At 38.7% G+C, this 15911-nt stretch overlaps 2 protein-coding genes across 3 annotated transcripts in view; both read left to right on the top strand.

Moving 5' to 3' along the window:
• Window positions 1-793: 793 nt before the first annotated feature.
• Window positions 794-3286, top strand: LOC127358864 (fish-egg lectin-like). The gene is made up of 5 exons (XM_051392355.1): window positions 794-971; window positions 1117-1356; window positions 1463-1683; window positions 1791-1918; window positions 2777-3286. Exons 1-5 carry the CDS (start codon window positions 917-919, stop codon window positions 2916-2918), a joined length of 786 nt encoding a protein of 261 aa, XP_051248315.1. The 5' UTR covers window positions 794-916; the 3' UTR covers window positions 2919-3286.
• A 7846-nt stretch (window positions 3287-11132) lies between these two features.
• The window catches only part of nav3 (neuron navigator 3), a 428096-nt gene continuing 423317 nt past the window's right edge, over window positions 11133-15911 (top strand). For both annotated transcript variants that reach the window (XM_051392318.1, XM_051392319.1), the window contains exon 1: window positions 11133-11542. The gene's annotated coding sequence lies outside the window, so the exon portion shown is untranslated. The remainder of the gene's footprint in view (window positions 11543-15911) is intronic.

Raw genomic sequence — 15911 nt, forward strand, 5'->3', positions numbered from 1 at the left:
CACAGGCACACACACAAACAATCCCAACATGCAGGCTTGATTTTGTGAGCACAGACAGCACTAGAACGAGCTATAGGAACCTGATTTTTTTCACAGATTAGCGTTCTCATGTACGAATTTCAACAAATATGACAGAATATTATTTTTATAAAAGTTACCTACTGCAGCTTTAAACAAACCAGAAATAATATAATTAGTGAGGCTTAAAGGTGCTGGTAGGTGGATTTGGTTTGGATATAGACGTGTTGTTTCCAGTCCTTAATATACTAAAATAAAAAATACAAAATATATAAATAATATATATTTACATGCACATTGGTGGGCAACGTCAGGTCAATGTAAAAGGGAACACTGACTGGTTTTGTTAAAACAAAATCCTGACACTGTGCTAAAAATGCCCATTTTCATTTACCAATCTACTGTAACATCAAACAACAAGAATGATTATGTTGTATTTGAAATACTTATTCACAACTGCCACCGAATTTTGGGAAAGTCCTGTAATTCATGACAGTGATGCAAAGTAACTAAATACAATCTGACTGCCCTGACAAGTTTTAATGTGTGATAGCGTCACATGTTCAAACCAACACAAATAACATCCCTTCCATCTCATCTGTGCTTTCAATCTCAGACGCACCTCCCTTCATTATTTTTTCTTGGCTAGTGCAGGCTCTACCTGACAGAAGCCGTCAAACTGGGCACATAACAGATTACAGTAAATAATTGAAAAAAATATTTCCTCCTTCCCCGAACAGCCTGCAGAACCAGCTTTGGTTCAGACCCGTATAGGTCCATGTGAGTATAAAAGCAAGACAGACCAGGCATGTTACAGGGCAGCAGCTCCACACAGATACAGAGGTACATCCAGAGCATCCTGAACTGCTGACTACAGACCCACAAACACAGAGACAACATGAAAGCTGTTGCAGCCTTCCTGCTGGTGCTGTGTTACCTGGCCGCCAGTCACGGTAGGTCACTCTCTGATTTATTTTTTTTATGACAAAATTCATTGTTGAAGCAATTTAATAATGAAATTAGATTTGATTTGTTTTTTCAAAAAAAATGGATATACATTTAACACTCACATTAATAATGATTTTGTCTTCACATCAGCCTGGTCTTGCAAGGAAGCTCCACGGCTGTATAACGCTGCACAGGTTGATGCTGGGCTTGGAAAAGTGATTGCAAGGGACACATCGGGCTATGCGTACCTCCTGATTAGAACATCTTGGTACAGACTGACCACGTCAGTTCGATTCAAGCATGTCTCTGTCGGATCTGCAGGAATCTGGGGAGCTGACACTTCAAACAGGGCCCAGAAATTCATAGCTGGAGTGTTTCGACAATCCAGTGGTAACTTTTATTATTATTATTATCACTGCTACTATGTAGAAAGATCCGACGATAAACTGTTACTGCTTGCTGACTTAATGACCTGTACCTCTGTGTTGGACTTCAGGTACGAACGTGCAGCAGGTGGATGCTGGAGGTGCTGGTCAGGTTGTGGGAGTCGGTACCTCCAACCACGCCTACTGTCTGAGAAGTACCTACGCCTTAGCCTTTGCTGGAACAGGCTCCCTTAGCTGGAGTTACCTGGGTAGGACTCTGAGGTACTACAGTTGCAGTCCACTAAAAGGATGCTGGGGAGTCGACACTAGTTACCGGGTCTACTACACACAGGTTGGACACTGCAGTGCTTATAAAATCTCATGCCTTTTAACTCTTGACACATGAGTAACACTAACTCTTGATCATGACAATGTCTCCATTTATGCTTCTTATGACAGACAATAGTCCCAACCAGCTGTGGCACCAGTGGCTGGTATCAAATATCCGGGCTAAGCCTCAAAATGATTGAAGTGGGGTCTGATGGATCTGTTTTTGGATTGACCACAGGTGGCAAGGTCTACCAAAGGTAAGACAATAATTTTGTGAGGATTAGCTTTATTTACTGTGTTTAAAGATACAACAGGGTTTATTTTGGTTTAAATTTGATTTAGTTTAGTTTCCAGAGTGTGTTGTTGTTTCAGTTCAGTTTTTTCTGTTTCAATATTAGTTATAATAAAAAAATAATTACAGTACTCCTAATAAAAATATATGAATAATCAGGATAATGTCAGTTTTATACTTACTAAACTAAATTATGTCTTGCATGCATGTGTGTTAAATGAAAAGTCAATATCATATAACAGTTGTTTTGAATTGGTGTTTTAACATTACCACTTCCACCTCTGATATAATGTGTGAGTTTAAAAGTGTGACATCTAATTACAGCACTTAGTTATGACATATATTCACAAATATATGCGCTGTACCAGAACTGTTTTTTTTTTTTTGTAAAAGAAAGGCAAGCCTTTATAAACGTTATGCAAAGTGCCTGCTGATGGAAACAGAGTTGTTAACCCATTAATGTCCACCAAGAAATTTTACAATTTCTATTACAGCAATTAAAGCACCAGCTGAGCTCAGCATAATAATAATTGATAGTTTTCAAACTGGTCAAAGTATGAGGTTATAGTGCAAGTTTTTCTTAACATGCTTCTTTTAGTTGTTCCTCCCGGGGTAGCTTTTTTAACAAAATTTCCAGGAAAACACAGTAAGTTAATATGATTTTAGATCTTAATCATTTTTGATACACACATATTCTGGATTCCACAGCAGATTTTGTGTTTCCACCTTGAACAGAAAAAAAAGCTTTTCTTTAACATAGTCATTAGTCAGTAATGGGATGATGGTTTTATACACAGTATTTCTCTGGCTTCTTTCTCAACAGAGCGGGCATCACCAGTTCTAACCCCAGAGGCACAGGTTGGTCCCTGGTCTCAATGTGCATGTCAGTCCGCCACGTGTCCTATGACCTGGGCAACCTCTGGGTCGTGACCACTTCTGGCTTGCTCATGAAGTGCACACACTAATGCTCCCTGTAAAGCAGGTGCTCAGTGTCCACCAGTCTCTGTTTCTCATGGAAGATCTCTTTAAGTGGTGTGTAGGCTGTCTACAATGACTAACTGACTGGCTTTTGATTTTTTCTTCTCAGTGTAAAAGCTAGTAGATACAATGGTAAATATTAAGAAAATACTGCTATTCAAATATATTGGACTGTGTAATATTAGTTATAAATGACGATAACAAATGAGCGGTGTAAGAGTAGCCTAATGCAGTAAATATACTTATGTATATTTACATTCATGTTTAACAATGTATAACAACAATCAAGCCTGTATAACCTCCAGCTGCCAGTTGGCATACTTTCTACTGTGCTAATAAATCATAATGCAAGCAACTTCATCTGACTTTTGTCGTGCAAAATGTTAATGCTGTTGTGAATGTTATTAAACTAAAATGAAAAGCCTTGCAGGTCATTGAAAACATGGTACAATCTTATAGAAGAATTGTCAGACTGCTGAAAACATTTGTAGAACCATTTTCACTGAATGGGATAATAGTATTTTGGGGTCCAATGGAGGCCATCTTTCTATACTCGCAATTCTAGCTTCATGTCCATAATGATACAAGGTTAGGTCTGGGCTTTTCACCAACAGTGCACTCATTTTTAAAGCCTATCTGTGCTTTTGAACACAAGTAACTAGACATTTTCAAACAAATGCAAAATATAATGACACAAGGCACTATGCAGAGACATAATCTTGCTGTAGGTTAAACATTAAGAGTTATCAAGAAAAGCTATTGCAGCTCAGTGAGACCCACAGGTTTGTGTTACTTTTGACACTTTTTAATGTCTGAATCCTCAGAAATACACAGAGGCATAAAAAGGCCAGTTGCACATGAGGTTAGCAGCTCTGTCCTGCTCTTTATTGGATTTGTGGAAGTTTACACCCCAGCAACCCCAGCCGATGTTGTCTGAAATGTTCACTGGTCACCAAATAGATGGTCCTCATCTGAAAAGTCTTTTCTCTACACAGTCTGATCTCACATCTTTCTTTACAATACTAGTACTTTTACTAACAGCAGTGCTGTTTTTGTAGCATTGAATCTTCAATCATAAACTGGTGATAATGTATATATGTATGTTGCAAAAGAGGGCATATTCAAGACCCCTTTTTGCTGGAAACAGTAAAAGGTCAGCCAGGAGACAGCGCTGTCTCTTGACACATACACATGACTCCAGTTTCATCATCATCTAGGTTAATTGCTTTAATACTGTAGCAAGACATGTTCTTTCATTCATTATTAATTACCCTGAACCAGCTAACATAACTAACTAATGACAAACATTTGTTCTGTGTACCTCTTGTCTGGCTCAGGTTGTGCGTCCACACACACCCAGTTTAAACAAAGCATTGCACTGCGGCTGCACTCATCGTTCACATGTCACGATCATCACATGTGAACTTTTAATGAGATCCCTTGTTTTGAAGTCATCAGAGCATTTTTATTGCACAAAATGAAGAGAAAGAGCAACTTTTTTTTTTTAAAAGCACCTACTGAGGGATTAAATCCATATTGGTGAATTCTAAAACACTGATACTGGAGCTGTAGTTCCCTCTGAAAATGTTTCTTTTTGCATACACTGAAGCAACAGGTTAACACAGGTAATTACCAACTTATCATGAAGAATGAACTAATATCACAGGTGTCAGAGTGAAGCAGCTGCCAACTTCATCTATGTCACTTTTAACACCGGCCTTTAATAAACTTCCTCCAGTGGAAAATCTCCCATACTGTTGTATTTTGCCTTTTATTCTCTATTTTGTGATTTGGCTCAAATAACCTGTTAAGCAACTCAATGACAATGAAGTGCATACTCTGACGGGTTTAAACTATTTAAACTATCTCAACAATCTCGTTGATCTTTGTCAGGAACAGCTTCTCTTTTCGGTTCACTGCATCTTGTCTACAGACTGAAGTGATTGCCAATCCCTGCAGGTCATATTTGACATAGGTGATCAAAGGAAAGCAAACAAAAGAGAACATGGAAAATAAATAAGTTTCACGCTTCACAAACTAAAGGCCATTTAAGTCCTGCCTTACCAGTCGCACGAGCTGTCTCTGCCAGCTCGCTTTGCATGACCTCACTCTTACCCAGTACTGTGCTAAATCTAGTACTACTATGATGACTGCAGCCTGAATAAACAGATAATAGACTTGAATAATATAATGATATAATATTCATGGGTATATTTTTATTAGTGTATAATTACCTGAAATTAAGAATTGCGTTTACCTTAGAATGAGCCGTTTATATCTTCTACAAAGTCCACCATGTTGAACCGCCATGTTTCTACAGTAGCTCAGAATGGACAAACCAAACACTGGCTCTAGATAGGACCCTTTTATCGTGCCATAGAATAGAAGACAAGGTGAAGATCAGACTTAATGAGCTTAACGATTAGCACCATGTGGTCAGTGGAATAACTCACTGTAGAAAGTGGTCAGTAAGCCTCCCTACCTGCTCAGTGCATTCATTGCGATTAGTGAGTGGGTTAGCTGAGTACTATGGAGCAGTTTCTTGTCGTCAGTTTTTTGGGCATTTGTCTAGGATTTATAGGAGTAATTTCACACTATAATATCACAGTGGTTTCTTGCACTAGGGAATATTTGTGTTAAAAAAACGCACTTGTCTTATCAGCTGAAGTCACACGGTTGGTTGGTTGCATCTGTGCAAGTTCATTAACAACTAGACAACAAAGGACAAGACACATTCAAGTACTAATGAGTCTGATGTGATAGTGTGTGGGGGACACGTTTATAAGAGCAGAACAAGTTATGAGACTAATGAGGACAGATTCACTGAGCTATGTTCCTAAAGTTATGTGTAGTTGGTCTTGTTTAGATCTTTGGTGTGACTGAGGCTATGGCCCTGATTGGTTGTTTTCATCCAGTTCCGGTGGATTCTTGCAAATGCCATCCATTATCCAAAAATATGCAACTTTGAAGATGCGCTGTGTAAAAAGTCATGTCACATATAGGCCAGTACTAGGAGTAATGAAGGGAGTATGTTTAAATAAACTCATTCCGCTTTTATATTGTTAACATATTCATAAAATTTAACTTGATAGAAGCTATTGTTTTTATATCTTTAAGTGCACAAGCACTTGTGTCAGTGTTTGCGTACGTGTGTCTATATCATCTTGGTGTATACATGGATGTGAATATGAATGTGTTTGGTGTGTAAAAGACATTTTCTTGGAATTAGACAGATTTTGTCTCACAGTAAAGTCATAATCCAATCCAAACACCCGTTCAAAACTGTGGTGAGATGCAATATATAGAAATATGCAATCATTTGGCATATCTGAATTGATTGGCTGACAGAGAGACAAAGTCAGTGGTGATTGGTTTCTTCATGGGTCGACATGAGGAGATGATATGGACGGTTGCCAGGCAATCAGTAAAGTTTCCAATTACAAGATCTACTGAAATCACACAAACGCTTGATGACGGGAAGATGCTAATTACCTCCACCACACCACACCACACACACACACACACACACACACACACACACACACACACACACACACACACACTTCCAGAACCTATTATCACCCATGAATTAGACCCATCAGCTGTGTCTAGAGAGGCAGAAATGATTACTCACCACTTTTTTCCCTTTTTGTTCCCTCTAGTGGTGTGATTTAGTCAGGACAACAGAGACTGGAAGGCTGGAGCCGGTCAGGCAGGTGTGTGTGGAGGAGAGACCCATGTGTAAGTGTTCGCGTAAGTCTGTGTGTGTGACCTCTGTGTTCAGGTGTAGATCTGGGAAAATCCAATCTGGTTGAAAACCGCAATTCCACGTCTTTGAATCTGTCAAGGTGGGTGGTTTCTATGGCAACCACATGCACTCAAAAAAGACTAGTGAATGCTTTTTCAGCTATTTTGAATAGTAAACAGAAGTTTCTCTTTGGGTCTCTTAGGACATTTTTTTTCTTTCTTATTTTCATTAAATGAAAATGGACTCTTTTATCAACATGTTAGTTTACACTAATGCACCCCTAACGGCATGCAGCTCATTGCCTTTTCATCAACTCCTGCAATTTAAATTACTACTGCCTCAGTCCAATGGCTGTTTAAACCTGGAAGCACAAGAAAAGACTTTGAACATTTTCAGCATTACTAATTTAATATGAATATGATAAAAGAGTAAAGCTTTTTACAGATCAGATTTCCATTTAATAAAATGATGATGGCATTTGGACAATATTCTGACTGTCTTTGGTGACCTGGACCCTGTTATTCAAATAAAATAATACTCTTTATTCTCATCCAACTAATTTGGTTCTTTGAATGGAGTTTGAGGACTGATTTGTTAAACCTGGATGAAGTTATCTTGAATAACACTGTGCTCTTATTTCAAAATAAAGGCAACATCGGTAGAGAGTTGAAATCGTGATCATCATTCATATGAGTGGCTGAGGGCCAATCGTGTGATTGCAGTGACTAAGTGTGTTGGAAACCCTCCCTGCAGGCCCTGGGGCAACAGATTCATGGACATAAATCTTATTGTATGGTTTGTTCCCATGTTGTTACTGGTGTTATTTAGTTCTACACTGTGCTCCACAATGTGTCAATACTTTAAATATTACCAGTGAATGTGGACGGACTACCAGTGATGTCTTTTCAGTGGTAATCAAAAATCAAAACTTTACTTAAATCTGCATTTTCTCATCTAAAATCCTAATTAAATCAACATTCTTTCATCATAGATCCAAGAAAACAAGCCATTTCTATCTGAAAATGAGTTCAGGGTTCACCCTAAAACCTGATCATGATCCTTTTATCAGTAAATATAAAACAAAGAAAAGTAAAGGATTCCCTAGTAATTTGCATATAAACTCTTTAAACGTTACAACCCCCCTTTACTTGGTCTAACCTGCGACATCACTGATGACATCAGCAAAAACACAAAAGCAGGAAGTGTTTGGTTGCCACCCCCTTTAAATCCTGGGAAAGCATGGTATCAATGGATAAACCAACAAACATCAAAAAGAAGCAAAGACAAAATGGGTAAGTGAGAACAAAGAAGGCTAATGCTTAACTGAAGAAAACAGAGACAATAAACTATAACTGAACTTAGACAATACTTCCGTGTTTTGTTTTCAGCAGGTAATATGATGGCAAAATATAATAAATCTGGGATAGCAAGTGCTTGCAGTGCTGCAGATTAAGATGGACATCTGGCAAAACAAATAAAAGCATAGTTAGATGTGTAAAGAATGGTGACAAATGGTGTTCTCAGCCACTTTGACACACAACTACTAATTTGCAACAGTAAATGTGTTTTGAAAGAAACCTAATGCTGCTTGAATTACATTTTACATTACATATTTGAGTCCATTCTCTGAACAAATGTTTCTTTGTGTAATGTTTTACATCAGAGTCAATTTTGCTTTCATACAAAACATTTTTTGTTCCAAAATTCTTTCCCTTCAGAACCAAAGACAAAAGTTTTTATGAATCATTGGTTGGTTGTATGTTGTTTATTGTTCTACCTGTGAAGGTTTGCTCATACCAAACTGAGATTGGACTGAATAAACCAGTAGGTGTGTCCAGACTTGTGTTTTGCTCGATCTGACCACTGATTGGTTGTTGGCTGTAAGCCAGATATATAAAGCCAGGTGTGATCCATTTTTATTTCAGTCAGGACCGCTTTTGACAAAAGAGAAATTTATTTCCAAATGCAGAATGTTATATTTGGCAGTATGACTCTGTTCTGGGACCTCCTTGCTCTTCAACATGCATACATGGAGAAGCTTAAGACACAGCTAGCAGCAGCAAAGACCTCCCATAAGGTACAGAACAGAGCAGGCATAAATGACAACAGAAATTACATTGATTAAGTCAGATACAGCATAAAAGAGCGGCTTGCAGAGGAAGCAGCAAGGGTAGGCAGGCTAAAGCAGCTCAAATAAGGTGCCCTGAATGACATTTGCCAATTGGATGCTTGAAGGGAATGAGCTGAGTTATCAGCGTGTGTGTGTGTGTGTGTGTGTGTGTGTGTGTGTGTGTGTGTTACAATCAGCTGCGATCCGCTGATGTAACTGGAATTGTGAGCTGAGCTTGATTTTGTGGCCTGTCTGAACTAACGCTGTGCTCAATTAGATGGTGCTTCACCTTTGGTTTCCCCTACTGTAAGACAGAGGTAACACAAAAGAGTAAAGAAATGGAGGTGCTTTCAGGTGCAGAGTGTAACATTTAGGAGGATCTATTGTCAGAAATGGAATATAATATTCATAGCTATGTTTTCATTAGTGTATAATCACCTAAAAAAAATAGTTTCATTTTTGTTACCTTAGAATGAGCTGTGTTTATTTACACATGCCACAGATTGCTTTCCGTCATGTTGAACTGCCGTGTTTCTATGGTAGCCCAGAATAGACAAAGCAAACACTGGCTCCAGATAGGGCGGTTCATGTTTTTCTAGGCCACCGAAGTTTCTCCCTCGCACTTAGAAAGGGGAGTGAAGCGAGTGGGTTGCAATCTGCAACTACACTGCTAGATGATAGAAGTCCTACACCCTGGTCCTTTAATATTTTAATGTTATATTACTTTATACTTCACCTCCACTGCATTTCAGAAGGGAAGCTACATGTGTTTGACAAATATAGTTTTGTTTCTGATTAAGATTTTACGCAAAACAAAAAGAGAGTACAGCATATATAAAGTAGTTAAAACGGGATATTTCTCAACAAGGTACTATAGTAAAATGCTATTTATGCATTCACAAGATATTAATATAACATATATGGGGCTAATCCTAATGTCAGGAGCTGTCCCAACATACCCTTCACACGTCTCAGATTTTCTTAACTGGGTTTATTCATGTTTTATTTATTCATCAATGGTTTAGTTATACTTTGTGTAAATGGCATTCCCCAATAGGAAAATCAGCATCCACCCACAAAGCTAGGAATAAAATTGTGGGGGAGAGTAGTTGAAGACTTCATTTATTATTTTGTTGGCCTAAAAATAGACAAGGCAAGTTAATTTGTATAACTCCTTTGGAACTCAGGCAAGTGCTGTACTGAAGGTGAAGAAAAGCTTTAGAACAGGGACCATAAGAACAAGAAAATGTAGTCAAATTAAAACATAGTAAATCTGGGACGCCCTGGTAGCTCACCTGATAGAGCTGGCACCCCCTGCACCAAGGCTGAGCCCTTGCTGCAGTGGTAATGGGTTTGCTTCCAACCTGAGGCCCTTTGCTGTGTGTCATACCATCGCTCTCCCCCTTTCCTGTCATCTTCAGCTGTCACTATCAATTAAAGGCAATAAAGCCCCCAAAACATAAAATACATAAAAATTAAATAATATGAATGTGAATGTGAATCAAGAAATACTGGGTCAGCTTATAAAATACCAACACTGTTGAAATGTGTAAATGTACACAAACTTTTTGTTACAAAATTTTGTTGATGAATAAATTAATTTTATTTGTAATGGAATATTTATACAACATTGTGGTACCGCTACTTTTACTTCTGTAAATGATATGAGTACTACTTTGTTGATTCTTGATCGTTAATTTACAGACAATTTAAAAAATAGGGAGAATATTAGGGAGACCATACTCCTGTATTACAGCTCAGTCAGTTTGTTACACTACACTCATTTGGCAGATTTACAATAAGCTTAAACCACATGATCAGCATAGCTTTTCTTAAAATAAAGGCAATCATGGATATTTGCTTCACCCTGGATTCATCTCACTGTGGAAGTAATGTGTTGTACAGTAGACCTATTTAAGTACAATTTTGACTTATTTACGTATTTCTATTTTAAGCAACTTTATACTTTTACCCCACTACTATTCAGAGCTTTGGCTACTTTGCAGATTCAGATTATTAATATAAAATATAATTATAAATAATTAGCATCACCTTTACCAACTGCAACAAGTGATGCTTAAACATGAATGCACCAATAACTGTAATGCAATTTAAGTAGATGTGATTCTTAAAGCGGTTATTCTACATAGGCTAATGAATACTTTTATGTTTTAGTATATTTTAATCTATTTCTAGACTACACTGTGGTTGGTTATTTCTACTTTCATGTCATTAAAAGATCTGAGTACTCCTTCCACACAGTGTAGAAGGAATGAACTTGTGGGGGGAGTGTGGTACCCTCTTGAGCCACTTTCAGGACTCTTTTCACTTTTTGCTGGCTAGGGCACCTCAAGGACCTCTGTGACCGTCTCCAGCTGGCTCCCAGACGCTACAGCACAATCAGCACCCTCCACACGGGTCTCCACCACCATGAGGGATTTGGTGTGCTACACCGCCACCTCGTGTTCGGCCGTGCAGCTGCACTCCCCCGCTGAGCGCTCAGACGGGCTTGGCGCTCCGAGGTCTGCAGGCTGCTGCCGCCTTCTCTCAGCCCGAACACAGCTTCTCCTCCCGCAGATACCCCGGGGCTGACAGCCGTCCTCCCCGCTCTACAGGGACACCCTTAAGGAGACCTAAAACTGCCTTTTCCGACGCTGTGCCTCCTCTAAAAGAGCCGCCTCGGTCTGCTTGTGTGAATAAAGAGCTGCGGTAAAGAGAGACACAGCCTCCCCTCCTCAGCCGCTACATATCAGGTAAGATAATTTCCCATCAATTTGCGAGGAGAAACGTGTGATTTTGCCACTTAGTGTTTTGTTGCTGGCTTGCGGAGCGCTCAGAGAGGCTTGTGGGATTGAACAAAAGAGAAAGCACAACATGGATTGTTCCAGATAGCCTGCACCTGCTCTTAATGAGTGTGTCTGCTTGTTGGATGGAAAAACCACTTGTGCAAGGTGCTGTCAGTGATGTTAGTGATGCACGGGAAAGTGACTATTATTCATGAAGCCACGTTTAAATGTGTCCACACAGATTGCTCTCAGTAAGTGGTGCAGTTGTGAGTAAAATACAGACTACTCATAAGGCAAGCAGAAATCATGCCTTCATACCACTTTCATAATATGATTCTGCAGAAGCATACTAGTATTGGAACTAGTTGGATCACTATAAAAAGAGCTAAAGTTGTTGTCATGCAGAGGAGTAAAGCTGGTGCAAACTGAGCCAAAGAGGATTTTTCCCTCCAGTAGTCTACATCCCTGGTATCAACCGGCTTTTTTGTGTCTGCTTCCCTTTTATAATGACAAACTTTATGTGAAGCTGCAGACCTCCAGACAGCACGGCCAGCTCTATCCATCACACTGCCCTCTGCTCCCTTTATGACATTCGAAAGATGCCTCCGGGCTGAGGACGCTCCTATAGGTTTTACCATTTATGTTACTGAAATATTACCTCGGGGAAACCGTTGTCTTGAGGTCTGTTTTTATGAGACGCAGATGTGGATTAGGGCTCATCCTAATCTATTTAGTATCACTCACAGCCTGCTCTCCTGAATGCCTGGAACATTTTTAATAATAGATGGCTGAATAGATTCACTGGCTTGCAGCATCGATTTTTGTCTGTATGAGGCTGTAAAGAGTCGTCTGATAAGAAACCAATGAAGCCAAATGTCATGAAACCAAAAAATCCATAGTAATCATACAGTAAATTCTGAAATGGATTGCATATAAACATTACAGCAAACTCAAGTCTCTCATATCACAGAAGCTTAAAAAAGCCCAAGGTAACTGTAAACTAAATGGAAACTCTTGGGAGATTATAGTGATTTTTCATCTTAGTTTTAATGGATTTGATCCAAATTTTCCTAAAGTTGCCCATGGGCGTGTTTCTCAAGCTTCATTTGATTTTACGGGTGGCAAGAAACTGTAGCTCTCGTCATGTTCTGCTCTTTGTATTTCTTCCAGAGAATAATAACGGCTTCTTTATTGCCCTAATTGAATTACACGCCCAAGTCAGGCGCACCAATTATTTCCTTGATTGTGTAACAAGTGAGATGCTGCGGCATCTGGTGTCCCATCCCACAGGACCAGTGTGAGGCCAGAGCTGGCTGTGGGCCCATTGATAGTGTTAACCCCCTCATTCATTCTACCAGAAGCTGCACAATTGAGAGGGCTCAGGATTTCACACCCAGGGAATACTAATAACCTTACCAGAGAGATTTGTCTAAGCCTTGCTCACTATCAACCCAGTAGGCAGGCGTGATGGCATGCCAGGACTGTGCAGTCATGTTGGGGGTAGATATAGCCTGGTAGGGTGAATGAAGCAGCTTAAGTAAGCACTTTGATTGGCCCAAGATAAGTCATTAACTCTGGTGAATGCTGCTTTGAAGACCAGCAGGTAGGCTGTGCGTTGCCAAGTATGATCTATTTCTTCAGTCCTTTGCAGGACTGTAATATTTGGATTCAGTGTGATTTGGTCTTTGCCCATTTCAGATGATGATTCAAGGCTTTCCTGCTTAGAAATCTTCAGAACAACCTTGTTCTACCTTTCTATGTTTTCGTTCGGCACTCGATTTAGAATGTTTTTTATCCTCTGGACCTCCTTATTTTGAAGATTATTTCATAGATTAATTAGGGATGCACGATAACTTTTTTTTAAAAACCGATACCGATAAAGATAACCGATAACTCACACACATATACATATATATATGATCATGACCTAAGATCATGACATTAATACTATGAACAAACCCAAAAATACTGTTGACTCTTTAAATGGAAATATTTATTTTTTCCAATGAAGAACTATTGGCAAGCCTATAAATAAAGGCCCCTTGAACTGATTACAAACTGAAAAAGTGCATTCCAGAAGTTCAAAAAAATAAACATATATAGAAAATTGACACAAGTTAGATTCAAATATTTCTATGTAAACACAATCTGAAAAAGTGCATTCCTCAATAACAATAAATAAAATGTGCATAATGCACTGACACAAAGTACACTTTGTGTAATCAAACTGAAAAAGTGCATTCCATAGTAACAAAAAATTAAGTTTAAATGATTTTGGCTTATGGTTTCATTCAAATGAATACCTTTTCACTAAAGTAAATGAGGTTCAGTTGTTTGAGAGAGAGAGAGAGAGAGAGAGAGAGAGAGAGAGAGAGAGAGAGAGAGAGAGACTCCGTCGAAGCGATGGCTATGTTTCAGGTGACTTATCAGGTTTGACGTATTGAAGCTTGTGCTACTTTTACCCCCTCGTGGAACTTGCTTGGAACATTTGTTACAAATAACAAGCGACCTGTCTTCTTCAGAAACTTTGTAAAAGTCCCACACAATCAACGCCATGATGTCTGTTTTCAAACGTAAGCACGCTGTGCTGCATTCACGGTGTGACAGTAATTCCCTGTTCCCACGTTTGCTAGTCGTTCTTTCAGCCTTTTTAAGTTCATGTTTCTATTGTTTATGTGTAACATGTGGAAAAATACTGTGGATATCAATTCAAGTCAGCTACTACAAAAATTATGACCGAGTTAACAAGTTATTTTCCGACATTAGGGGGTATTCTAAAATTTTCCCAGTCAGAAAGAGTTTTTCTGATTATGCCAACGTCACTTGAACGCAGCATTCACTTCAGGCCATTCAGGTCTCATAGTGAGAGCGGGGCACAGCCGTTCTGACAAAATTATATATGTTATTGGGGCTATTCGTCATGATATCGGACTTATCGGAATGATGTAATAATTTCCTGTTGTCGGCCCGATAACTTTCGGCCCGATAATTATCGTGCACCCCTAAGATTAATTGATTAATCATTTAGTCTACAAAGTTTTTAAATATTGTGAAAAAATGGCAAGAGATCTTCAGTTTGCTTGTTTTTTTCAAAAAGAAAATGAAGAAAAGCAGAAAATCATCTCCTTTGGGAAGCTGAAACCAAAGAATATTTCCCATTTTGCAGATACATCTCTGTTCATTCTGTTAAAACCCTTAAAACACTATGAACTCATTTTGCAGAGGCAGCTTAAGCCTCGTTCTAGACGAGGGCACTCACTTCACAAAAGTTCAAACAATTTACTACTAAAAAGTAATTTGTTCAACTTAATTCTAATAGAAGCTATTTATCTTACCTCTAAACAATTCTGTTTGATGTTACATTTTCAGTGCCACTTCTGTCTAGTTTGGTTGTCCATTTAGCTCAGCTTGCTAGTTTTCTGCCCTTTTAATTTAGCAAAGATAAAGCCTGTTTTACTGTTACTGGGCAACAAGGCATGCAGTGTGTTACATGTATAAGCATGCACTGCATTTCAAAGTCAGACAAGATCGAACATTTAATTTTTTCCAACATTTGAGCAGTTTGAATGTCAAATAAAAATGCTCTTTTTTTAACTAAATAGGTTTTTAATGAATTTTTGGTTGGATCTGGCTTAAACCCTGACCCATTTTTAACATTTGGAAAGACACAAGCTCTTTCTACTGGCTTTGTTGGCATTTTATATCATTTCATTTGCTCTGGTTTGTGTCTTGACTTTGTCTCAACCCTGTTTGGATGTGGTCTCGGCTTTGAACTCCAGTGGAGCTTGTTTAACTGACTTGGGGTTGATAAAGATTGTCATCTCTATTGCTCTGGCCTTGGCTTTTAATCTTCAACATTTTGTCAGTTTTCTACTTTTCGTTTGTAATGATTCAACTTTTACCAACTTACTTTAAGATATTTCTATCCAAGCACTAAGGCCAGGTGTTGAACCTCAACACTTTCTTTGGTACTGACTGAATTTTTCTGTAGGTCAGAGTAGTGAAAGTTTACTTCAAAGGTCTGGTCACGTTCGAAAGACAATTTTCTTCATGCAAAGGTCTTGTTTGTCTTTAGCTTTTAACATTATAGAACTTTGGCTTCTTCTGTGAAAAAGGATAGAAACTTGGATATCGTACTGCGTGTTGGATGGATCTCCACTATCGTCCATTAATTCCTGATAATTCCTTAATGAATTTCATATATTTCCTGGTACGAAGGAAGTAGCGCAGTTTACATTTGTGGCAGCGCTACGAGTAGCTAACTTGGTCCTCGTGTAATATTGTGTGATGTGGAGTAGGTATGTGTTGGGGTCGAACAGTTCATTGAGGTTGATTG

The sequence above is a fragment of the Dicentrarchus labrax genome, unplaced genomic scaffold (assembly GCF_905237075.1).
Source record: "Dicentrarchus labrax unplaced genomic scaffold, dlabrax2021, whole genome shotgun sequence".
NCBI classification, from domain to species: Eukaryota; Metazoa; Chordata; class Actinopteri; family Moronidae; genus Dicentrarchus; species Dicentrarchus labrax.